Consider the following 27,869-nt stretch of genomic DNA (forward strand, 5'->3'; position numbering starts at 1 on the left):
GCAGGGGCTGGGATAAGTGTTCTGGGAGGTTCTAGAAAAGAATTTCTTGCCTCTATGAAATGTCCTTTCTTTTCACCAAGTGCTTGTGCCCAGTTATGGTTCCTGAAGCTGCTGCAGCGGTCCTGGCTTCAGATGTGGCTTCAGGGAGAGGAAGAGAGGAAGAGACTTGGATCTGAAGGCAAGTCTCTACCTGAACCCCTGCTGGCCTAGGTGACACATCCCCTTGTTTTTAAGGGCCTTCAGTGAGGGGTTGACATGATTTGGAGCTGCAAACACTAAATCTTGCAATTGCTAACTATGGTTTATCTCTCTGTTTGGTATCTCTTCTTTAATTCTCTTCACTGTGTTTTATAATTTTCCACATCGATGTCTTGGGTATATTTCATGGAATGATTCCAAAGGGCTGTTGTTATGGTTTATATCCAGATGTTCCCCAAGATATTCAAAACTGGGGCTTTTGGAAGGTGATTGGATTATTGGGTCCTATTACTGACTTGCTGTTAGGAGGTAGGGTCTGGTAAGTAAAGGCAGGTAACAGGATTGTGGCCTGGATAGGTTTATCTCCCTCACCAGATCCTCCCTTCACTCTGCTTTCTGTTCACTGTGCCCTCTGCCATACCATCCTGCCTTGGAGTTGGCCAACTATGCAAGGACTGCCATTTCTGTTTTCTTTCTTTTTTGGTACTGGAGATTGAACTCAGGACCTGGTGCTTTCAAGGCAGGCACGGTGCCACTGAGTTAAATCTTCAGCTCGAGGACTGACATTTCTAAAATATGAGCCAATGTAAACCTCTCCTCCGTTGAGTGGCAGGTGTTGGGTATTTTGTTCCAGCAACAAGGAAGGTAACTAAGAGTAACTTAAAGTACCATATCCACTAAACTAAACTAAAATAGCTGGGATGTAGTTTATTGGTAGAGCATTTGCCTAGTTTGTGCAAGGTCCTGGGTTCAGTTCCCAGCACTGCAATAAATAAATTAATTAATTTCCACATGCTACTACTTCTTTTCAGTATGAATAACTTCTATTTTTGGTGCAGGGGATTCAATGCAGGACTTTGTACTTCGATAAGGATATACTGTACCCCTGAGCTAAACCCATCCCTGAACAACTTCTTTTAGAATTCTTACAGTTCATGACTCTTGGCAACAGCCCACTGGTTTATATTTATATGCAAATGTCTATTTCACCTTCACATTTTAAATTTATTTCATTTCATTGTTTGAAACAAAGTCTTATTGAGTACTCCAGGCTATGCTTCAACTCCCTAAGTACCCCAGGCTGGTCTCAAACTGACCATTCTCCTGCCTCTGCCTCCAGAATACTGGGATTACAGGTGGGCACCAACACTCTCAACTTTACTTTTTAAAATGTACAATTTAATGGTTGTTAGTATATTCACAAGATTATGTACCATATCCACTAAGTCCAGAACCTTTTCATAATCTTAAAAATTATCCCCTAAGGCCCTGCCAACTACTAATCTGTTTTTGGACTCTATGGATGTCCATTCTATGAAGGAGATCATACAGCATGTGTCTTGTTTCTTCAGTTCATGTTTGTAGGTGCCTCTATGTTGTAGCATGCACTGGTACTTCATTTCCTTTTCAAAAATTGTGGCACAAAACACTGAACTTTGTCATCTTAACCACTTTTCATGTGTGTGGTTCAGTAGTGTTGTGTGTATAAACACTGTTGTAAAATGAACTCCAAAACTTTTCTATCTTACAAATTTGAAACTGTATCTGTGAAACAACTTCTATCTTCCCCTCCTTTCAGGTTCAATGAATGGTAGCCACAATTCTGCTTTCTGGCTCTGTTGACTATTTTTGATAATCATATAAGTAGAATCAAAACAGCAGTTGTCATTTTGACACAGGCTTATTTCACTTTGCATGATATCCTCAAGTTTGGGCCATGTATCGCTTATTGGCCTTCTGGCTAAGATCAAGTTTCAGCCATATCACAGTGTCTGAGAGGATTGCCTTCCTTTTGAAGGCTGGGTAATATTTCATTGTGTATTTGTACTATATTTTATTTATACATTCATCTGTTTGATGGACATTTGGGTTGCTTCCTCCTCTTGGCTACTGTGAGTAGTGCTACTATGAACAAGAGAGTGAGATGATCCTACCCCACCCCCAAAGCTTATTATGTGGAGACCTGGCTTTTGTAAGGCAATTAGATCATGGGGTTTTTACAGCTACCTGTTAAGAGGTGGGGGGGTCTGGTCTAAAGAGGCAGGTCAGTGGAGTCTTGAACCAGAAGGGTGCACCTTCCACTCCGGCTTCCTTTGTTAATTGCTGGCTGCCATGATGTGAGTAGCTTTTCCTCTGCTATGCCCCTCTGCCATGCCATCCTGCCTTGGAGCCAGCCAAATATGGACTAAAAATATGAGCCAAAGTAAAATTCTCCTCCTTTAAATTGCAGGTGTTGGATATTTTGTGCTACTGACAAGAAAGTGACTAAGACAGAAAGGTAGACTTAGGTGACTCTGGTGTTAATCATTAGATTTTACTGTGATCAGTAGCTCTGCAGGGTACTGAGTCTCAGGTCAGCAGGATGAGAAACAAGGCTAATTTGCAAACAATATAGAAAGTGGAAGTCTTTTAACTAGATGAAGGGTGGGGATTAAAACTGAATTCAAATAATTTATGTCAGGCCTAAAAGTAGATGCCAGAGAACCAGCTACATTAACCAATTTATGGCCACCATCTTAGTATGAATCTTTCTGGTTCATGAACATGTGAAACTTAGGTTCACTTTTTCAATGGGTTGTGTATTTGCTACTGGGGATTAAATGTGGGGCCTCACACATGCTTGGCAAGTGCTTTACCACTGATCTATACTCAGAGTTCTATTTTAGTCTTTTAAATACTATTTTATTTTATTTTGGTAGCAGAGATCAAACTCAGGACCTTGCGCTTGCAAGGCAGGTGAGGTGCCACTGAGCTAATTCCCCCGCCCTTTTAAATACTATTTTAAATGGAATTGTTTTAATTTAAATTTTTTTCATTGCTGGTATATAAATAAAACTGCTTTTTGCATTTCTTTCATCCTGCAACCTTGATGAATTCACTTGTTAGCTCAATTAGCTTTTTAATGGATTCCTTAGGATTCTGCACAACTTTATTTCATTAATCTGGATGCATTTTATTACCTAGTTGCTCTCGTTGAATCTAAACTACAATAGTAAATCGATGTGGCAAGAATGAGCACTCTTGCACTGTTCCTGATCTCAGGGCAAAACAGCATTACATTTCTACATTAAATATGATGGTAGCTGTGTACTTCTCATTGAAGACCCTTAGCAGATTGAGGAAGTACCCTTCTACTCCCATTTTTAAGTATGAAAAGGCGTTAGATTTTTGTCAATGTCTTTTCTATGTTGTGATGGTCTACTGATGTGGTTTTTGTCCTTTTTCTGTAATGCTGTCATGTGGGTTGATTTTCATATTAAACCGAGTGTGCATTCCTGGAAGTTACACTTGATCAGGTTACAATCTCATTTCTACTGAGCTCATTTCTAGAAGTGCAAACAATGAGACAGAGTAGTCATACTTACCTTCCTAAAAACTGGCAGTTTCCCAAGGCAATTATAATACCTTACATTTCTATTAGTTGCTCCACATTATCACCATTTGACAGGTATACAGTGGCATGAACTTGTGTTTTCATTTCACATCCTCTGATGACTTATGTTGAGCATATTTTCCTATGCTAAATTGTACATTTGTACAGCTTCCATATGTTGGGTTCTCATTACAGTGGTTTTTAAGAAGTTCTTTGCTTTTCTCAGTATGCATCCTGTCAGGTAAGTCAGTAAATGTATCACAATTATTTTCTTAGGCCATGGCTTACACTTTCACTTTAGTGGGATTTTTTTTTATTAATATCTAATTTTGGTGAAATTTATTGTTTTTAAGTTTAATAGCTTTTGTGTTCTAAGATATCTTCCCTTTCCCCAAGTTCATAAAGAGAATGTTTTGTACCTACAAAATTGTCTTCTTCACTTATAGGTCTACAATCCATTTTCAGTAAGTTGTATATGGTATAAAGGCATTAATGTTCAGGGTTTTTTTCCCCCTGTACAGATACCAGTTACTCCATTTCTAATAAAAAAAATTCTATAGATCAACTTCTGGGAAAGTGACATCTCAACACTAGGCAGTCTTTTCCATCAATGAGAATAGTATCCTATTATCACTAATTTCTCTCAGCACAATTCTGTAGTTTTCATACACATTTTTTGTTTTGCATTAACTTTCTTTCTGGATATTTGACTTAATACTGTTATAAATAGTACATTTAAAATCTTTATTTTGTGTTTAATACTAATGTATAGATCTACAAGTGTTGTATATTTGCTTCATATCCTAAGAAATATTGCTGATTGATTTATCAAGCAAATGCTCAGTAATCTTTAAGAAATCAGAGTGTGGAATAAGTGTTATCTAATTTGAAACAGATCTAATTTTCCATTAGCATAAAAATGAACTCATTCTTTATATACAACCTCTCAAAGTTATCACTTCAGAAACACTACCTTCTGTATTTCTTTTAAGCAAATTCTAACTATGGAGATAAATATCCTCTTGGTATATTTCCTGGAAAATGAAGAGAGCACCAAATCTTTCCAAACAGGAACCTGTTTTTCAGCCAAGAAGAGAACAGGAGAAATGAAGATATGGCCTATGTGGTATCCTCCATTAGCAGAATTGTGAACAAAGTTGTATCAAGAATTTCAATTCGGACAGAGACAATATTAAAATGGATTGAGACTGGAATGGAGTGAACAGATTTGTGAGATTCAAATTATCTTTAATGGTCAAACTTATGAATTCTTCATTGGTCAAATAATCCTGTGTGTTCATCCTTTGCTTTTCTTTTTCTCAATCTGATTTACAAGAGATTAGCATGCACCTAATTTATAAATAGCTATGATGAAGAGGGATACATTTTAACTTCAAATAAAACCAATGTAAGGCACAACTATTCAGGAATATTTTATATTTTCAAAGTATTTAGGAATAGTTTAATTAGAAAAATAAAGGCAATGGGATTATCTATCAGGTTCTAAAAGTACCCAGGAATTAAATCACTCCCCCCAACAAAACAAAACCTTAAATCACATTGCTATTAAGCTTTCTTACAGTAAAGAATAAAACCAAACTATGCTGAAGTACAAAATCCTGAAATTCTGAGCATGAAAATAATTTATTGACTAGACATCTGATTTATTCAAGCAGTAGGCCTACTGAACACAGCTATGGAGTAGGAAAAAAAAAATTCCATCCAGCACCTGCATTATTTCAAATTTCCTGGGGACAGTTTATGCACTCTGTATTACAGCCTCACCCTAAAACACCCACGTGCTTGATGTGGATTAAGTTTTTAATAAAAGGACATGAGAAACTGTGTATACCCAAGTTGGCAAGTTATCATTAATGATATGACTTTGAGAAATATTCTTAGGCACAATAGCACTGCCTGCAGTGACAGTCTTTGATAATCAAAGAAAAGACTACCATTAAAAGATAATCTTACAAGTAGAAAGGAAAAATATATGCACCTTTGCCAATGGATATCTTTACATATTGCGGAGAATGTCATGAGATTTTCCTTCTGTGAGATTAAAAATTACCTTTAACTGACATCAACTTTTAATGGATACCTAAATATTAAAAATCAGACAAAAATAAAACAAATTCAACCTAAATACAATTTAGGGAAGAAATGCAGGACTAATCATACGAAAAAATAGCTGCACTTCTTTGGCTAACTCAGTAAAAAATGCCAATTGAACATTTTCAGTCAAATTTTATTTTAAAAAAGCAGCAGATCAACATTACAATTCAAGAATCTAATCTAAGTATGCACTTGACAATGAAGTACATCTGAGTATGGAGTGAAAAAGGTTTTCCAAAAAACCATCAAATATATTATCTCCAAATACCCAAATAATAAAATGCTTCTGTAAGCCTTTTAAGTGGAATCATAAAGAACTGAAAATTTATTGCTAGGAAAACAAATCTGTAATACAGTAGTATGAATCTTGGGTATTAAGCATAATCTGTTGTATCAAGTTAAGAAGTAGATGTGGCAAGAAATGTGTTGTGTGTACGTGTGTGTTTGTGTACGCACGTATATGAGTCAAAGGGAGAGACAGACTATAAGCCAGTTGACCCAAGATCAAATGAAATATTGAACTTGTTCATTTGAGACCAGACACCATCATGTTAATTCTCCATGTTTAGAAGGCAATTAAAAATTATAATTCCAATAGCCCACAAACCAAATAAAAAATGTAGAAATTAAATGTTCAAAGAGCTTTTTTCCCAGCTCATTTTCAGCACCCCAAGAAAAATAAAAGCATCCATGACTATCACAGATGAAAACAAAATGAATGTCATTGGAATCAGTTATTTTTCCCCGCTGAGGTATAAAATCTATATAGAAATTTGATACTATACTATAACAAATTGTACTTCTCATAGTTCTGTTGTAATTTTTTTAAAACCCTGTTTAATATAGTTTTTTTAAATTGTTGTAAAAATGTGGTTTTCATGATTGTGAATCTGGTTCCAGTTCTTTTTCATCTATTTGTATATCAATAGTTAATATACTGGCTACCAGTTCTAATCAGGAAAAAAATCTTGGAAATATCTTCATTAGGACAGCACATTCAGCAGAATTGCTGATGTGCAAGCAAACCATAAAAGGTACAGTTCTTCAAAAAGCACATTTTGTTGATTAAGTTTTGTTGTCTGAATATTCTTTCCCATGATTCTTGATGAAAGACTCTTTCCATCTTGTAAACATCAGTGTGCACAGTCTCACTACTATGCAGTTTCACGTCCTAGGACAGGAAGGCTGGTTCACAGCTAGTGAAAAGCTAGAGGAGTCTGAGTTTTAATGGCTGATAAACCTTAACATCCTGCAGAGGAGGAAAGCACTTTTCCTTTTTTGCTACTTAAGAATGTGGCAGAAATGTATGCTGAGGTAGCCCAGTCAATCATTTTTTTTTTTCTTTTTCTTTTTCTTTTTTTTTTTGTAAATTTGGTCTCAGAATATTTCTGGAAGGGTGACGTTTCGAAGAAGCCACTGCTGGGACCGGCTTCCATTGCAGTCTCTAATGCTGGGCACCTGGCTATCCTCTTCTGTGGCTTTATCCAGGCACTGATTACTGTTCACATGCTGCAGGGTTAATTTCTGAAAGTGACAGAAAAAAAAATCTTAATAGGAAAACGGAGGGTAAAAAATCTCAACCATCTTTTTAATGATTATTAATACCTCTGTAGAAAAGATTATTTGGGGGAAGGGAAAGCACACTATTAAGGATAATGGAGGAAAAATATACATTTAACAGTAGCATTAAGAGGTATACAGAAAGGAAAAGCAATGGAGTACAGTGGGCTCCATTGGACTTGCAGTAAGATAACCTAAATTCTAAGCTTTAACTCTGGCATTAGTTTTGTAACACTGACAGTAGCTATTCTTTTTAAAATTCTTTAGTTTCCTTTAGGAAAAAGAAAGAAAAAAGAAAAAAAAAACAGATTAGTGGTGCTAATTTAGGATTCCAACCTATTTCCAAACAGCTATTTCAAAATTCTTTCACTTTCTTGTGATAAGGAAGTGATTAACTCTGTGATTCCAAACCTCAAGTCTTCAGAAACTCAGGTTGTTCTGCAGACTTAAAACTGTAAAAATGTTGGGATGCCTGAGATCTGGTACAACTGCAACTCAATGTCAGTTTCAAATCCAGAGAGCCTATCCTTGTGGCTAAGGGTGTGGTATATAAGAAAGAGCAAAAGAACTTGGAGTAGACTAGGTTCATAGCCTGAGTAACTTGGGCTTTTTCTTCTCCTACCCACTGAGTACTGGGGATTAAACCCTTGGCTTTTGCACTGAGCTACCCTCTAACCTTTTTATTTTTCATTTTGAGCCAAAGTCTCACCATATCACTCAGCTAGGATCCAACATGCATTCTCCTGCTTCAGCCTCCCAGAGGTCTAGAATTAAATGCATGCACCACCACACCCAACTGGCTTTCTCATTTTAAAATAAAGATCATATTACATATTTTGAGCAGATTCTGTGAGGTACAGAGATAACGAACTTTTTAAGTATGCAGTGCCTCACAAAAGCAGGTTCTTAATAAATGGCTGATGGGTGTAACTGTGCTTTCCTACCTACTCAATGAGATTCTAGATTTGATAACATGTTGAGTTTTAGGATAATTACAAAAGCGCAGGACAGATGAGTGTTAACAGAAACATAGTTTTTTCACATATTTTATTTGTTATTTGTACATCTTCATCTGAGAAGTTTCTGTTCATTTCAAATGCCCATTTTTGGGTTGGGTCTTTAAATTTGGTAGGTCTGATTTTTTTCAAGTCTTTTATGTATTCTAGATAGTAGTCCTGTCTGAGAACAGATGACAATATTTTTTCCCACATTGTGGGTTGTATCTTCATGCTGTTGGGTGGTTTCTCTTGCTGTGCAAAAGCTTTTTTAACGGATGACATCCCTAGTTAGGGTTTCTCTTTGATAGTTCCAATGCCTTTGGGTTTTGTTCATAAAGTTTCTGCCTACACCAATGCTTTGAGAATTCTACCTATTCTAGCTTCCAGCAGATTTAGTGCTTCTGTTTTAATATTTAGATCTTTAATCCATTTCAATTTTAGATTAGTGCATAGTGAAAGATATGGGTCTAGTTTTAATCTTTGACATGTGGAAACCCAGTTTTTTTCAGCACCGCTTATTAAAGAAGCTATCTTTCAGCGAAGGTGTTGGGCTCCTTTGTCACAGATAAGGTGGCTGAATATCTCTGGAGTTGTTTCTGCATCTTCTAATCTGTTCCACTGATCCTTGGGTCTGTTATTTTGCCACTACCATGCTGTTTTTTTCAAAGTAGCTTTGTAGTGTGATTTCATAACAGTGATTCTGATGCTCCCTGCCTTTGCCTTTGTTGCTCAGAACTGCCTTTGCTATTCTAGGTCTCTTCTGGTGCCAAATGAATTTTAGGATTGTTTTCATTAATTCCATGAGATATGTTGTTGGAATTTTGATTGGGATTGCATTAAATGTGTATAACAATTTTGGAAGTATGGCTATTTTCACTATATTGGTTCTTCCTACCCAAGAACAAGGGTTATCTTTCCATTTTTCTGATATCCTCTTTGATTCCTTTTTCAGGATACTGTAGTTTTCAATGGAGAAGTCTTTTACTTCCTTTTTTCAACTGATTCCTAAGTATTTCATATTTTTGGATGCTACTGTGAAAGATACTGTTTCCCTAATTTCTCCGTCAGTGAGTTTGTTATTCACGTACAGGAAGACTACTGATTTCTGAGTGTTAAATTTGTATCCAGCTACCATACAGAATGTACTTAATACATCTACAAGTCTTTTGGTGGCCTTTTTGAGGACTCTATGTAGACTATCATGTCATCTGCAAGTAATGATAATTCAACTTTTTCCTTTCCTATCCTTACTCCTTTTCTTTGTCTAATTGCTCTGGATAATGTTTCCAGAAATATACTGAACACAGTGGACACATCCTTGTCTTGTTCGTTTTTAGAATTAAAGCTTTCAGTTTTTCTCCACTTAGTATGATGTTGGCTATTGCACTGTCATAGATGGCTTTTATCAGAGTGACCTAAAGACCATCTATTACAATTTTCTGTAGAGTTTTTATCATGAATGTGTGTTGGACTTTGTCAAACATATTTTTCTGCATCTATTGAGATGATCTGTTAATATGGCGTATTACATTCATTGATTTCCGTATGCTGAACCATCCCTGCATCCCTGGATGAATCTTATTTGATCATGGTGTATTCTTTGCTGCAGTCTGTTTGCCAGTATCTTATTGAAGATTTCTGTATCTATAGATCTGTTTTTTGGTTACATCATTCTCTGGTTTTGGTATCAGGTTAATGCTTGTTTCCAGGAATGAATCTGGGAGTACTGCTTCCCTTAAAATCTCATTAAAGAGCTTGAGAAGTAGCAGCATCAGGTCTTCTCTAAATTTCTTATAGAATTCAGCAGTGAATCCATCAGAACCTGGGCTTTTCTTTTTTGGTAGATTTTTTTTTTTTTGTACCGGGGATTGAACTCAGGACCTTGTGCCTACAAGGCAGGCAGTGGAACCACTGAGCCAAATTCCCAGCCCTATTGGTAGATTTTTAACTGCATCTTAAGTTTCATTGGCTGATACTGGCTTATTTAGAATTTTTGCACCTTCTTGATTCAGTTTTGGTAAGTAATATGTATCTATGAATCTGTCCATTTCTTTTATTTTCCATCTTATTAGAACACAGGTTCTTGGAGTAGATACTGGTGATTTTCTGGATTTCTGCAGGATCTGCTGGGTTTCACCCTTTTTATCCCTAACTGCATGGATTTTAGTCTACTTTTTTTTTTTTTTTTTTTTTAAACAAGGCTGGCTATGAGTTTGTCAATTTTATTTAATCTTTCAAAGAACCAACTCTTCAACACATTGATTCTTTGTATTGCTTTCATAATCTCCATTGCATTAATTTTTGCTCTGATTTTAATAATTTCTTTCCTAACATGAGGTTTGGGCTTAACTTGCTCTTTTTTTCCTAGAAGCTTGAGGTTCAACATTAGGTTATTTGAGCCCACTGTTTTTCCAATATGGGTATTGGCCACTATAAATTTCCCTCATAAAATTGTTTCCATTTTGTCCCATAAGTTCTGGTATGTTGTGTTGTTATTATTGTTTAATTGTAGAAACTTTCTTCAATTTCATCTGTGACCCATTGGTTGTTCAGGAGGATGTTATTTCCACATTTTTATGAAGTTCTTGTGGTTTCTTTTGCCACTGACTTCCAATTTCATTGCACTATAGCTAATAATACATGGGATAATTTCAATTCCTTTGCATTTACTTAAGCATGTTCTATGAGCTAATATGTGGTCTATTTTGAAAAATGTCCCATGTGCAGCTGAGAAGAATATGTACTCTGATATTGTGGGGTGGAAACTCTGCAGAAATCTACTAAGTTCACTGGCTCAGTTCTAATATTTAATTGTTGAATTTTTACCCAGTTGTTCTATTTATGACAGTAGGGTACTGAGGTCCCCCATTACAAGTGTATTAGTACTTATAAGTTTTTTCATGTCTGTTAATATTTGTTTTATATAGTTGGGTGCACTGCTATTTGGTTCATATATATTTATGATTGTTACCTCTTCCTTTTGGATTACGCCCTTAACAAGGACATAGTGACCTTTGTCTCTCTTAGTCTTGGCTTGAAATCCACCACGTCTGCAAATAGAATAGCAACCCCTGCTTTTTTCTGGGTTTCTGTCTCATGAAGTACTGTTTTCCATCCTTTGACTTTCAGTCTATGAATTTCTTTGTGAATTAAATGTGTTTCTTATATGCAGCATATTGTTGGATCTTGCTCCCTGATCCATTCTGCCAGTCGGGTTCTTTTGATTGGTGAATTCAGACTATTAACATTGATGGCAACTTGTATGTATTGATTTATCTTTTTTTAATGTTATTTTCCTGTTGTTGGCTCCCTTTTTACTTCCTCTGTTTAATTTCTTGCCTTGCCTGATGGATTCATTCTCTTGGAATTTATGGAGTTGTAATTCTTTTTCTCTTTTTCTAGAATGTCCTTCAGAACACTTTGGAGTGCTGGTTTGGTGTTCATGAATTTCCTTAGGTTTTCTCTGTCATGGAAGTACCTTACTTCTCCATCTTTAAATTTTAAAAGATAGTTTTGTGGGGTACATCAATCTGGGTTGGAGGTTGTTTTTTTTGAAATACTTCAAAAGTTCTCCTTAAGGGTTTGTGTTGAAAAGAAATTATAAATTTAATCAAAGGCAGTATGGTATTGTACAAAGAATTCTGGACCAAGGATCAAGAATCTTATTTCTGAGATCTAGGTTACATGATTTACTTGAACTGTGACCCTTAGGAATTAACTGCCACACTTGGCTTCAATTTCTACTAATATAAAACAGTATCCTAGATTTTATTTCTAGCATTCCTTTGAAATCTATGATTTCAAGACTTTGGGTTTAGATTATAGATTACTGACATTAGTATTTTGTCATCTTTCCAGATGGTTGTTTTCAATGGATGGTGGGAGGGCCATTTTGATGGGCCGTTGCTTTTAAGAGGTCCCTATGCAGTCAGTTCAAACTGCTGGACCAATATTGCAGCTTGAGGTCCTTCTGCTCAATTCTGTTTCCTCCTTTTTACAAGTATTAATTTAAAAAAGTATGTATAGTAACTATCTGAATTCTTAATTTGTAGTGTGATTTTGGAAGAAAACAGTCTGTGAAGACAAAATTCTCAGGGGAAAAACTTTGCAAAGTGATCTAGAAGTTTTGAAACTGCACTCACAACTGGTTCTAAATATCCTAAATCATCTCTGGCTTCTTCCATTTCTAATCAGACACTTCCTTTTGGAATATCTATTGTGGTAGACTGTAAGTTGGCTAGTCAACAGCCATTCCTCACTTCACACTATAAAGACTAGAAAATCAAAAGCTTATTTTCCTAGACTTCAATTCAGCTGGGGGTGACTAAAGGACCTATTTCTGGCCCATGAAAATAAGCTGAGAGTGCTAAGAGAATTCTAGGAAAACCTTCAGCTTTCCTGAAAGACAGCAATCTATGTGGTAGTGAAACATTCTCCCTTACCTTTTCTTTGCCTTGAGTTATGTGACAGTGAGAAGTATAGCAGCCATTTTATGGCTAAATGGAAAAAGTGAGATTATAGCTATCTTCTCCCTTATATAACTGTGCCATGAAATCTTCACCAGAAACCATTTACATTGAGGAGTTACAACAGAGAAATAACTCCTTATTTAAGATGCTATGCTATAAACAGGTTTTGTTAATTGCCTAATATGCTTTTTTTCAATGAACCTTAAAATGGGATGTTTTTCACATTTATTGTCATCATAATGGCTGTGTCACTGGCACTTGCTGTCGTGGCCAGAGATGCTCTGCATCCTTCAATACATAGGGCAGTCACACCCAAAATAGCAATGACATGCTGGAACAGAATATTCAAGCCATTTCTAATGGCCATATTAAGCATATTCTTTTTAACTAATATTAACCACATTAGTTAAATGCCCAGTGACACACCCCTATTTTTTTTTTTTTTTTTAATTCTTCTAGGCAACTGGATAACTTACCACTGGGTCATACTCCCAGAGTTGATTGCCTTTTAGGTGGTGGCATTTGAGCATGGTAACGGGGCCATTAAGTTTGGAAACGTCCAAGCAAAGGTCATCTGTTCTAATTTCTTTGTTGGCAGTATAAGAGAAAACCTGAAAAACAAAAATGTATACATGTAAGTTTTATGAATGAAAATTATCTGGCATTTTTATATGTCCAATAACTTGACAAGGAAAAAAACCCAAGTATTTCAAGATACACAATTTTTGCATTTTATTAACCACTTATGTGGAGTATCACTTGGGCAGGTGTTATTTCACCCAGGATGCTTGAATAAATCTGATAAAATGGTCATTTTTATATTTCCTGTTATATAAACTTTAAAAAATTAACAAAAAAGTGCATTTTTTTTTTTTGGTCATCATGTATTTAAATTGGACTGGTAAGTGGTTAAAATAACGATGAATGACTCTGAAACCTACCACTAAGTTTACACAGACAAAGGTAAAAATGGCCTTCTTTTCTATATACACTAGAATACTGCCAAGGGTTGTTTTCTGTTGACTAAAAAAAAAGGGCAAAATAAATCTTGTGCTCAGTATTCTCAAAAACAGTTTTCACAAAGGGTCTTTTGCAAATGTTTTGTTTAAAAATACCATTATATTAGCCATATCTGTGAGATAGGAGGATCACTGTGAGTTTGAGGCTAGCCTAGGCTACACAGTGAATTCAAGGCCAGCCTGAAATACAAAGTGAGACTCTGCCTAGGAAAAAAAAAAAAAAAACTAAATCCTTAGATTGAAGCCTTCCTTCAATGATTGTATTTTGTCTTTAAACTGAACAATATTTCCAAATGGTGTCATCAGATAAAAATGGCAAAGTAAAAAATATTTTTTAAAGTATCCCTTTAAAAATCTAAGATACTCACCTGATTACCTCCCATACCATGACAATTAAAAATTCCAACTTTTTCATTCTCTTTTCTAGCCATGTTATCTAGACACTGATTTGTTTCCACATTTCGAATCTGTGAAACAATGAAAATAACAGTACTTAGATTAACTAGACAGACACACAGATGCGTACAACACTAAGAAGCAATTTAAGCTTTCTTTGTACTTTTAAATTACCTCAAATTCTTTAGGAAATTCTACAGGCTAAGGGGGTAAAAATCACTATCTGGCTATGTAAATTCTCTAGCCTAGAAAGGTCTTACAAACTACGTATTTTCTTCCTTTAAGGGGGAAATCCTTTAGGTTCTTTACCTCATTCTTTCACATTATTTCCCTAGATTTATATTTAGTTCAATTCCTTAAAGATACTACTACTCATAAGGCAGAAGTATTACTTGTGATAGCTACTCTGACGACTTCTCAGGAGACTTAAGGTCTTTGGCATTTTCTAGCCCAAGAGATTAGAACTTGGCTTATCTAGAAACTCAGACTTTGTGTGGTACAAACTTAACTCTCTTGTTCAATATTTGTCAGTTACATAAAAGGAATTTAAACCAATCATCAGAATTAGGAGAAGTATCTTAAGCAATTCCTTTTGATATTTTATTTTCTCTACACCACTGCAGTTTAAAAACTTGATACATTAAATTAACAAATATCTGAAAGCCCTAAACCTATTCCCATGACTAGCACTATTAGCAAATAAGCCAGAAGGAGATATATGACAGACTATATTGGTCAAGTCATGTGGACAGAAAAATACGTATTTTTGTGTGATAAATAAAACACAGGTGAAGTTAAAACTACAAATGAGCCCTTTGTTTTTATAAATGTCTATTTTGATAAGATGCTAAGAAGTCCAGATATATTTGTCTTACTAAGATTAAAAGGAATAGGTGTAAAAAACTATCTTATTCCCAGACAACTAGGAATAAGAAACAGAGGTTCTTGCATAAAAGGCCCAGGTTTAAATTCAAGTGGCTCAACATCTTATAGATCAGTAATGGGGATGGAGGGCTAAAATGTAAGTGTTCCTTTGAGATTATGTAAGACAGGGCATCTAGGTAACAACATCAGAATCCAGCACATGTAGGCTCAGAAACAGCGATACTCTGCACTATTACTTTTTCACTAATCACTTCCGTTTGATTACTTTACCAAAACCTCAGGCTCATTTTATTCAGAACCAGGTTGTCAAAATTTTAATATGAATACTCCCCCTCATCCCAACATTTTAGTGTGCCTCTACCACAAAGCAAGAATTACTATTATTCTATTCCTCAAAAAAACTTCCCGTTCTTCTGATACCACAATTTACTAGTAATCGCACATATTCAATTATTCAAGCTGAAAATCCTAAAGTCTTTTTTTGCTCTGGATCCAATATATCATATTGTCCAGAAATTTTTTTTTTACCACAGTAATTCACATCATCTTTTTAATCTAATATTTTAATTTGGGAGCCAACTGCCACATATATTATATGAAAGAATTTATAGCTAAATATAAATTTGCAGATAGCAAATCTTCCTATATCCTAGTGGGTGATCAATTAATACTTGTGATGATGACTATCTTACATAAAAAACAATTTAGTTCAAGCTACGATCAGATGTGTCCATGCCTCATATATTCACATACATCATTTATAGATTTGATTATAATGGCAAATACACCAATCCTTCATTTTCCTGAAGTTTCTTTTCCTAATACAGTGTAGATGCAAAGATTGCTGAAAAAAAGGGATACATGCTAAAGGAATGATTAAAGTAGACCCAATGTTACTCCCAGTTTCCCATTCCACTATGAAATGGCTATTTGGTTATATATTTGTCTTTACCAAAACTCAAAATGAATTTTAAAAAATGCAATTCTCAGTCAGGTATGGTAGTAAATACCTGTAATTCCAATACCGTGGGAGGCTAAGCTAGGAGGATCACAAATTGTAGCATATCCCAGGTGACTTAGTGACTCACCAAGAACCTATCTCAAAAAAATAATAAAAGGGCTGGAGTGTAGCTTAGTACCAAAGCCTTGGAGTCAATCCCCAGTACCACAAAATAAAACCAAACCAAACCATAAATAAAAACAAACAAACACAACAAAGCCAAAAGGCCCCCAAATTCCCCCAAAATGTAGTAAGAGCTTTGTATCAGTTTGTTAAGTATCTTATAATAAACTTTGGCTATTTTATTTCCATAAGTGACATAGCTAACAAATTATAGCAAATAAATTATACTTACTCTGTGCCAGACATTGTTCTATGAGGTTTGTATATACAGCTTATACTATTCTTTACATTTCTCTAATTCTGATTTTTTTCTGACATGAGAGATCTGGCCTCTATCCCTGAGGTTACTCCTGACCACTAGATGTTTAAAGCGGACATTTATTGCTTTCTATCAGCTGTTAAGAGTGAAGAACAATCAATCAACATGGAGCAGCAAGAAGTGGCAGTGACGCCCAAGTGAAATGAGTGGTCAAAGACTCAGCTTTAGGGTCTGGTGGGGCCAGTGGCACATTTCCAAAGTACAAAAGTAGAGAAACACCCTGCAGATTAGACTTCCAGAAAGAGCTCTAATGTTTTGATCTCTGAGTGCCATTAACACTGGAGGGCTGATGAGTTTGTTTTCCTCAAAAAATACATGGCTTCTTTATAGCCAAAGAAGATGGCTGCTCTCCAGGTGAGTTCCTTTACAAACTGGTTGGCTAGAAGATGTAATTTTTGGGGAATATCCTTTTTCTTCATTCCACAGATGAGGTAATCCACATGTGTCCCTAAAAGTGATATTAGAAATCAGGAAAACTAGGACTTAAGTTTTGGGAACAATTTTGTTCTTTGGAATTCTAGGAGTAAAAGGATCACCTAATAGTGTTTTCTGGTGAGAGTTAAATTTAAAGTGCCTCTGGAAAAGGGAAGAATGAGAAGCAAACAAATTTTCATGGGCTGCTGAATTAGATGTTCAAAATTTTAATTTCACACAGCTCTAAGGCTGTATAATTACCAGCTTACTAGTGAGGTATGGAAAGTAGAAATGGTGGCAACACACACTTATTTCAATGTTTAAAATGGGATGAAAATAGGCACCAAAGTTGGTTATTCAACACCTGACATTTTAAAGCATATTTAAAACAATGCTGCTTGGAAAATACAGAATGACAGAAAACATAGGCATATTACTATGAAGGAAGAGAAAATATATGCAAGAATGTAAAGCTAGCTAATGTAAGGATGTTCTAGGCAAATGTCTTCAGTGTTGAACTTCTAAAAAAAAAAGTCAGTTTTCTCACAAGTTAGGGGGTATTTTGAAGTTCAATGAAGGAACAGATGGGATAGCTTCTTTCTGGATTTTCCCAGTCTTATACCATCTTTTGGTGTACATACAGTATATAGTTAACTTCTCCATAGTCTTATAATACATTTGTTTTCCTGCCTAATCCCATATTGATGACTATCTTTGTCACCTTGTTTGGGAACATACTCACTAGATATCAGGATGTCTAATGGAAACTGAGATTCTAAATTAGTAGAGATCTTTAAACTAAAACGCTGACTTGATATGTGAAAAAAAGGGACCTTTTTCTGGTTGAAGTAGACATTCCTGAGTACCATTATAGTCTGGGTGCTCTCCTTTACCTAACAGGGAGTTAACTATTGGCAGAATGCCTTGGAAATTTGATATGGTACATCTTATAGTAATTGTTTTAGGAGAACTCTAAATTATTTAGGAGTAAGAAAAACTACAGAGGATACATTCTTGTTATGATTTTTGGAAACACCAAGTTTGATAAGCCAAATATGGACTTCTCAACTTAGGATCTGGCAGAAGAAACTTGCAGAATGGCAGGGTAACACTGCAAGATAAAGACAGACATATCTGGTACTGGCTATCTGTGTTTATGTTTCTAGAATCATTCAACAGAACTTTCTGTAAGTATGGAAATGTCTAGATTTGTGCTGCTCAATATGGTAACCACTAGTCACATGTTTACTGAGCACTTTAAATGTGTAACTGAGGACCTAAGTTTTAAATTTTATTCAACCGCAATTAAGTTTAACATAGCAAATGGACACTACACTGCATGCACAGGTCTAGATGCTGGCATATAGAAGAGCAGCTCTAAGTGAAATAATACAGGGCTTCTACCTGGGACTGACACACAGTAGGCATAGAGTAACTTGGTTCTTTTCCAAATCCACAGAGCTATCAACTTTTCAACCCCATTCCTAAATTTTTACTTAGCTACTTTTTACTTGAAGAGCTGAAAGTAATTATGAGTGTGCTCATTCTTGGGAAACTAGGCAAGACATAAGAGTCTGGGATTCTTAGATTCTGGTACAGTTTCCTCCAGACTCCTGGTACTTCTACTAGGGTGGACGACGTAAAAGAGTTACTAAAGCATGTTTAGAAATCTGGATTCAATTATTCATTCTTGCCCATAAGGGAAACACCAGTCAAATATGAAAATGAATCTAGGGTTAGTGGTTAAGAATGTACTCTCACAAGCCAGACTGCCTGTGTTCAATCCCTATCTCTTCCATTTTGTGGTTGTGACCACAAAAGCTATGCTACAACTTTTGTTTGTGCCTCATATTATTCACCTGTGAGATGAGGATAACAGCATTGACTCAAAGTGTTGAAGTGAGGATAAAAGGAGTCAATACTGGTAAACATTCAGATCGGTTCTTAACATAAACAACAGTACGTGCTTAGTAAATGTTAGGATTACTAGATCTTCTTGGAAAAGCAATTGGTCAGCCCATATGACTGGCTAAACTGGTAAAGATCTGAATTGTCTGCTTTTTGTGGTTTGTTCAGATTATTCAACTACTGGATCAACAATTATTAGATATCACAATGAGACATGTTTATTTGGTTTCAGCTACTATAGGAGCTATGGAAGTCAGATTTAGTTGAAGTCAGATAATCTATACTCTAACAACTATTACTCTGGTCATAAATTTCCTAAATTCTCTTTCTGCTCTACAAGTCTATGATTTCAGGTTTTCCTGGGTCCTGGTAGTGTGACAAAAGATCTCTGAGAGGCCAAATTCCAGTCACTGACAAAGAAAGGCTAACAGAGAGGAAGCTATGATCAAGAAGCATAATGTCCCAAGCTACAGTGATGGGTGCTTGATAACCCTGCCCCAGAAATCAGATCTTTAACCTAGAAGATGTGTCATGGTATATGAAAGGTCCACAAGGCTAATTTAATTAGGCAATGATAAGAAGGCAAAAGATGGTGAAATCCATGACTCGCCTAGGAAGCCAGCTAGCAAGAAGGAGGTAAGAAGCCAACTTGCCTTGGCAATCAACTACTATAGGTTGGACAAATGACTCTATTTGTAATATGCCTAGCTCTGACCCTGCTAACAATAATCAGTGTATAAAATTGGGACAGTTCAAAGAAAAAATAATCTCATTCCCTAAGGACCAGTTATAGGAGTGACTGCTATAAATCTTTCCATGGCATATCACTTATCCTGGCCTTTACTGGCTGGCATGGGGCTGCATCAGAGGAAACACTCACTAGTGACATTGATGAGAATCACCAGCAACTCAAGAAACAACAAACCCCTTACTTGTCTGAGGATAAATTCCTTAAGTCGCAAGAAGGTTCTGAGGAAGGGAGTACAAGTCAACAGTGCAGTAGCTTCGGTAATTCCTAAGGACAAACATGAGAGACTACTGCCTGCCGGACACTAAGAAAAACACAAATGTGCCAAGTGGTTTCACTAGCTTAGGACCTTTAGCTCCCTTCTGTGATCTATTTGCTTTCCTATATCCTGTATTATGTCTGAAATTTGCCTTCTTTCCCCAAACACCACCACCTATCAATACCCTCTTCTTTACTCTCAGCAGATAATCTTGCATTTGACTGAAGAAGCCAAGTTATTAGAAGAGAACTTCCTCACACTTTGATCATAAACCCTGGCTTCCACTTTCAAATCTACATCCAACCTGACTTGTCCCCATGCCCTCTACTTTCCATCCTATCCCAAGGGCTAAACTGTCCTCTTCCCACATCCCCATTCAATGTTCTCTATTTGTGCACTGGATCTCATTTCCAATCCACTTAAATACATGACTCCTACCACGGCCTTTTCTCTGGTCAAAAACCAAAATAAAACAAACATACCATATTAACCATTTTCAAATATACAGCTTAGTAGTGTTCAGTATAATCAAATGTGAAACAGATCTCTAAAACTTTTGCATCTTTCAAATGTAAAACATTTATATCCACTAAGCAAAATTTCTCGCTATCTTCTGGTGGCTACCATTCTACTTTGTTTCTATGAATTTGGCTACTCTAGGTACCATACATAAGTGGAATAATACTTATCATCAGCTTATTTCACGTAGGTATAATGTCTTCAAGGTCCATTCATGTTCTAGTACATATGAGGATTTTTTTCCTTTTCAGAGGCTGAATTATATTTCACTGTATGTACTTAATACATTCTGTTTATCCATTTCTGGATATCTGGGTTGATTCCATCTCTTGGCTACTGTGAATAGTGCTGCTATGAACATAAATGTGCAAACATCTTGTTGAGACCCTGCTTTCAATTGTTTTGGGGATACAGTACACCTAGGGGTTGGACTGTTTCATCTAATTTGTTTTTATGTATTTCTTTTTTTTGCAGAGCTGAAGATCAAACCCAGGGCTTTGTGAATGCAATGTAAGAGCTCTACCACTAAGCCACACCCCTAGCCCTGTATTTTTGATTTTCTGAGGCATCTCCATACTGTCTTCCAGAGCAGTTATACCATTTTATAGTATCCCAACATTTCCACGTCTTTGCCAGCACTTGCTATTGTCTGTTTTCTTGACAGAAGCCATGTTACTGTGTGCAAAGTTAGCCTTTTCTTCTTCGTATCTTCATGTTTCCTTTAGGTCACTCACATGAGCATTTTTAATCTTAAACAAATTTTTAAAAAACTATGCCATAGGCTGGGAATTTAGCTCAGTGGTTCTGCTGCCTGCCTCGCTAGCACAAGGTCCTGAATTTGACTATGTTCTCCTCCAGCCACCATCCATCTCTCTGCTTTCCTTGCAAGACTGATACACATTCATGATCTACACGTTTCCCACTCTCTCTCAAAGCATTCAGGGTCCCTAACAATCCTGATAGAAACTCATCTTGACTTGGTGAAGCAGAGGCTGCTTTTAACATATCCATGGTTAAATGTAATGACCAGTTTCTGTATTCATGTTACTTGTCTTCTCTGTTGTATTCAACAGTTTATTACTTCTTTCTCCAAACAAATCCTTTACTTGATCTTTGGGATGTTTTTTGTTGTTGTTGCCCTTCTATTTCACTGTCTACTTCTTTTCAACTTTTTTTGTTGATTTCTTCTCATCCCCATGATTTCTAAATTGCAGAGTTCCCAATGGCTTGGTCCTATATGTGCTTCTCCCACAGTTACCTCATTCAATCTTATGGCTTTAAAAAGCATCTGTATGCTGACAATCCTTAAATTAAGCTCTCTACCACCAGTATCTTCCCCAAACTATAGATTTTTAAGTGTTACTACTTATCTACCATCTTTTCCTGGATCTCAAATTTAAGGTGTCCTAAACTGTTCTGCAAAATCCCTGCTCTTCCTATATGTCTTCCCCTTCAGTAATGGCAAGTCCACAGTATTAGCCTCAGACTAAAATCTTGAGGTAATCCTTGATTATTATATTCATTTTACCAAAACACTAGTTTTGCTCTTGCTCCCACATAGTTCTGCTCCACATAGCAAGCAATCTCATCTTTTTCAAATAAAAGTTTGGCCATATCTCTATGGCTTTCCATCTTACTCAGAATAAAACCAAAATCCTCACTATGGCCTATAAGCTCTGTATGATTTGACTGTCATGTCACTGACCTTATCTTCTTCTACCCTCCTACTTGTTCACTCTATTCCAGATAACTAGCTTCCCTACTGTTTCTGGAATATGCCAAGTACAATTTTATACATCTTAGGAGCCTCTGAATATTTTTCCTTGTACTAGAATATGCCTTCCTCAGAAATCAATATGGCTTACTTACTTCCTTTGGATCTCTACTCAAAAATTACCTTTCAAGAAGCCAATTACCATGCACAAAACACCACTATGACCCATGCTCACCAATCATCCTCTATCCCTTCTGCTCTTGCCACCCCTGACATTTTCCATAAACTTGTTCCCCCACAGACTGCACATTACAAGAGCAAGGTCTTCACTTTACTCGTTGTGGTCCTACCACTTAAACAACACCTCTCATATAGCTGTTACTCAAACACTCTAGGAATGAATGAAAGAACTGAACAAGTGATGACTTCCTACAGAGGGGGGAGGTTCAGGAAGACTGAATGGTAGGCCATGGCCTGGCTGTGGCTCTGCTTGACTTATAAAAGGAAAATCCTGTCCTATAACTTTCTATCATAAAAAAAGACTGGAATCCCCCCCCATGTGTTTTCTGTAAAAGCCAATTTTATAATTAAAAGCTCTTAAAGGCTTGCAATTAATTGCAGATGGTCTAGCCTGTTAAGGAAACACATTGCTATAGCAAAAGAATAGCAGGAAAATGGCAAAAATATACAATATACACATATCTCCATGCATATCAATCCAACAGAAACTGAACTTTGTGGAAGAAAAAGAGTATTACTTACATTTAAAGGGTAAAGTGAAATTTCAATTTTATCAACTGGAGAATATGCCTCAATAAAGGCTCCAAGTAATCAAGAAAAAAAGAAACAGGTGAAGATAAGGAAAGCTCAGTGATTGCTCCTGCCTGCATATCCCAAAGGTCAGAAAGTGTTTTCTCAAAGGGCTGGATAGTAAATATTTTAGGCTTGTGGGAAATATGTTCTTCTCATAACTATTCAACTCTACTGCTATATATAAAATAGTCAAAGGCAGTAAGTAAATACATGGGCATGGCCATATTCCAGTAAAAGTTCATCTATAAAAACAGGCAACAAGCTGGACTTAGCTTTCAGGCTGCTATGTGCTAATCCTTGGCAGAGATGATCAAATGCTTGTGTTCCTACAAGAACTCTTCCATTTCTCTCTCTAGAGCCTTTCTGTAAGTGGTTTTGGAATCAAAATAAGAATGGCTTTATCTTTTTTTTTTTTTTTTTTTTACAAAGGGCCCATGTACAAGTAAAGTCTTATAACTGCTAAGACTGTCCCAGAAAAAAAAGGAATAAAAAAAAATGTCTTTATCTTTTTTTTTTTTTTTTTACAAAGGGCCCATGTACAAGTAAAGTCTTATAACTGCTAAGACTGTCCCAGAAAAAAATGAATCAAACACCAAGCAAAGGAGTCTATGACAGAGTAGGAGAGAAATTGATAATGGTAGTATGACAAATTAAGACTTGTTTTCTCTGGGAAGGAAAGCATGGAATGTAGAAAAGGATCTGTAGCTACTAGAAAAGCAGACAATGAAAAAAAAGTGGTTAACAAAGAGAAACCATCTGATAGTGAATAAATGCTACAAACATAAAGATAAGGCTATTCAGAGAGTCAAAAGAAACCTGTCATCTACCCTTTAAAAAACAGTGGTTTTAGCTGGGATGTGGCTCAGTAGCACAGTGCCTGCCTGGCAAGCATGAGGTCTCAAGTTCGAGTCCTGGTACCAAAGGAGCGGGGGAGAGACAAGTGGCTTTCAAATGTTTTTGGTCACAACTGATAGTAAGAAATACATTTTACAGCATGACATAGTAAAAACAAAATTTTTTTACTGTAATATATTTTGCATACATTATTTTCTATACTATTAAAAATGGTGGTTATAAGCAGCTACACTGATGTATAATCCACTACAGGGTCATGCTGAAAATCATTGCCTTGAACTAATATAAAGAAGGATCTGGGAAAGTTAGAATACTTCAAAGCTTTATGGCCCAATAGCATGGAGTATTCTTCTGTAATAATAAGAAGGAAAAGCAAAGCTTCTAGGTATTGCATAGTGTCTAACACTTATGCATCAAAACCTCAGGTGGAAAAAAATCAGTTAAACTTCAAAATGATAAAAATACTAACTTACGGTAGTAAAAACTTAACTGCAGTAATTCAGGGATACAGTGAAATCTCTAGGCCAAACACAGAACAAAAATAAACAATAACAACTAAGAAGTCAAAAGAAGACAATAAATATGAATTACAGGAAAATGGCTCGCTTCTTAATAACAAATGGAACAATAAAGATTTAATAAGGTCACACACTTAGACAGTCAAGTCTTCTTCCAAGAAAGGGAGGAATTCAGGCTTCTGGGAGAATGCTGACCTAGCAAATAAACATTTTATTTAAAAAAAAAAAAATCAGACACTCTAAGCCAAGAGAAAAACCTATCTGGATCCCATACACAGAGCAAAAGTTAGGACAGGAGGCAAATGGATGGTTACTGACATTCTAGGAAGAGACAGAACAAGACACAGCTCCTTGTGATCATCCTGGTAGTTACCCTACATGGTATGAATGTTAAGTCTATATAGTACCAGATCCTATAGTAAAAGCAGCCATCAGGATAAAAAGACTAAAGTAGGAATGTAAGTCCCTCTAATATCAGATCTTATAATACAGACACCCATCAGCATAAAGAGGCTACACTTAAAGCACAACTAATCTGTAGTAACTAATTATAAGCATTAATAAGCAGACTACTTCAGGTTTCAAAAGAAATTCAATTCTAAGAGAAATTAAAGTCACCACCATTCTTTCCAACTTCCCTGCCCAGAGAGATTTAAAACCTCCAAAGAAAAATAAACCTGCATCCAAATAACAATTTATTATGAATGGCCTTTCAAATTTCCTTGTCAGTTCTGTACAATTTATCATGACCCTGACATTTCTCAAGTTTTCATTTGGACTAATACTAAGATGTTATCTTTACAAAAAAATGGGTTACTTTGTTAAAATAATAAGCCTTCTGAAAACACTGTTATATGGTAACAAGAGTTCTACTTCTTGAATAAAAACCTAAAAAGTCAGGGATAGAGCCTTCCCATTTTCATTAACTCTAGTACAATAAAAAGTTCAGGCCCGGCATATGCATATAATCCCTGTAACTCAGAAGGCTATGGCAGGAGGATCGCTGTGAGTTTGAGGCCAGTGTCAGACTACATAGTAAGTTTGAAATCAGCCTAAACTACAGTGATATCTTGTCTAAAAACAAAACAAAACAAAACAAACAAAAAAAACCCAAACAAGATTTGAAGTTTTGAAGAAGACTCTGTAAACTAACAAAAACTTTCTCACACTTGATGAGGTTATATAATTTGAATATGAAGGTACTTTGAAGCAAGAACAGTGGAGGCTGGAAATTTAACCCGCCCTTTTTTAAAATGAGGAAATAAACACAACATAATGTTTTTACCTCTCCCAGTGAGAAATAATGACGTGGAATTTGAGAATCAGGGTAGATATTCTCTAGGTACCAAGAGAAAGGTTTGCAATGTAGTTTGTGTCTCAGACCAAGTCTTGATGATATATCTCCATAATCTACCTTTGTAACACCTGTTGAAAGAAATAATTAACTCTCAGTTATTAGTATTCTGTTAGGTAGTATACACTGATTTCTATGTTGACTTTAACAAAATGGCTAGAAAGGAAAAGGGTATCATTTGGGTGATATATATACATCACTGTACACTGGATATACTGTACTGTATACTGGTGGTATACTATGAATCCACCTCCAAGGCATAAAACAAAGAAAAGACATTAAAATGTCATTTAATACTTTAAAGCAAAATTTATGTGAGAATTAAATATATACTAATACCACTACATGCAAATATATTTTAAAGCCAAAACAATAACAAAAAAATCAAGATCTATTTTGTTTACTATTAAACAGAGCGGCTGTTTCCAATCATGTTTCTCTTACACAACTCACTAAACTGTGCACACTACCACTAGGTAGTTTTGCAGTAACTAGAAGATGAGGACAGAACAGTAACAAGGTCAGGCAGATACATAAATGATGAAACAAGTTTCCACAAACTATGAGGAGCAGATAAAATTTCCTTGAAGCATGCTATAGTATTCTGTGTTGGCCTTATGAAAGCCCGGATGATGGCATCTAAGGCCTATTTACAGGGAATGCTCATGATCCACTGCTGAAAAAGTGTTTTTTATGTAGGATGAAAAAGTCAAGAATCCAGAAAGTCATAATAGCCAGGCAAAACAATTGAAAATTAACAACATGAAACCTCATAGAAATAAAATGTCAATTACTGAGGTTAGGTTTAAAAAATAAAAAAGAACATGAGTAATACCTGGGCTAGCAAAACTGAACTAGATTATTCAGTAGTATTGCTCAGAATACATGAGACATTCTGCTAAGCACTTTCTATGCTGTGATTTCATTACTTCTTACAATGACCTTATGAGGCAAGTGTTCACTTCTGATCAAAGCTTTGCTTCTACCCTTCTTGCCTCTCCTCAGAATATATTAGGTTCAGGGACAAGAAAGGTACAGGCTTGTACTTCTAATGAAAATAAACTAACCAGGTGAAATTATATAGAAGAAATTCTTGAATTCATCCATCCACACTTCTGCAAGTCGTCTGTTATTTTTGTTGATGATCTGCCCCGTGCCTCCTGGAAATGTGTAAGGTGTTGCTTTCCGAAACACGTGTCCAACATGTGAGCATGTAACAATTTCCAAAGTTCCTCCACACTGCCAGATCTGAAAACAACAGCAGAGAAGGCTATACACAACATTGCTTTCCAGGTAAAGTTCACTTCATTCTTCCAGTGGCACTTTCTTTTCAATTGAATAGAACAGGCTTTTATCTAAACTTGAATGGAAAACCTGTAATTACTCACAACAACTTCCAAAATACCTTCACACTACCAAATCTGAAACAACAAAGACTATATTAGATACTGATTTAAAACAAACACTGTTGGTATCTACTAAGTTTCATTGCGGAAAATTCATAAAATCCAAGACACGGAGTGGGGCCCCTACTATTTGATTACCTCCTCAGGAACAAATGTTGCTCTAATTTTTGCTTTTGATAAACCAAAAGTAGATTGAAATACAGAAAAGATAGGTTAAAGGCTAAATATAGAGAAGATATGAATAACAGAGCAGTATTTTTCTAAATGAAGGCTATGACTATGAGGATTATAAATTCAAACTGAATTGTGACCAGCTCTTGTTAACGAGAACATCTCATGAAATGTTCAATTTTTGTGTATATGTATGACGTATTTCATAATGTGGTTCATGGCTTTAACAAAAATATGACCAAGGAGTATTCAGTTAAGACACTTTTGTGTCCCCTTTCTCTAAACCTGTGTCACCGCTCGTACATTAAACAGACTCTAGAAGTCTAGATTAAACAGAATCTAGAAGCAAATCCATCATGACTTCTTCAGTAAGAAGGATGGCATATTTTGTTGTATTTATTAGAACAAAAACTGAAAAGGGGCAAAGGAAAGATCACCATGTATGGCTTTACATCCTTAATATAATCCTCCTTTCAAAATATATTCTTCTCCTTAAATGGAAAATCTCAAAGCAATTTGCAATAATAATTGCATTTTGAAAAAAGTTTTGATTTTTGTTAAATATTTAAGTGTGCCAACCTTCAAGTTTTCCCAGGATCATGAAGTGTTGGAGCTAGACAGGATTCTCTGGGAATAAGCTTACTCATTCAGATGATGATACACTTCACTGTGGTTTTTACCATAAGAAGGTATGCATTAGAAACTGATTAGTTTAGAATATACAGTGTCATTTAA

General features: G+C 35.8%; 1 protein-coding gene across 1 annotated transcript in view; it reads right to left on the bottom strand.

Annotated features, from left to right (window-relative positions):
• Positions 1-5,196: 5,196 nt before the first annotated feature.
• The window catches only part of Galnt1 (polypeptide N-acetylgalactosaminyltransferase 1), a 79,158-nt gene continuing 56,485 nt past the window's right edge, over positions 5,197-27,869 (bottom strand). Inside the window, exons 8-12 of the mRNA XM_010638044.3 lie at positions 26,625-26,805; positions 25,489-25,628; positions 14,101-14,199; positions 13,190-13,324; positions 5,197-7,210 (exon numbers count right to left, since the gene is read on the bottom strand). Of these exons, the coding sequence (XP_010636346.1) occupies positions 7,064-7,210; positions 13,190-13,324; positions 14,101-14,199; positions 25,489-25,628; positions 26,625-26,805 (702 nt within the window). The 3' untranslated portion in view covers positions 5,197-7,063. The remainder of the gene's footprint in view (positions 7,211-13,189; positions 13,325-14,100; positions 14,200-25,488; positions 25,629-26,624; positions 26,806-27,869) is intronic.

The sequence above is a fragment of the Fukomys damarensis genome, unplaced genomic scaffold (genome assembly GCF_012274545.1).
Source record: "Fukomys damarensis isolate Sample0158 unplaced genomic scaffold, DMR_v1.0_HiC HiC_scaffold_30, whole genome shotgun sequence".
Taxonomy (NCBI): domain Eukaryota; kingdom Metazoa; phylum Chordata; class Mammalia; order Rodentia; family Bathyergidae; genus Fukomys; species Fukomys damarensis.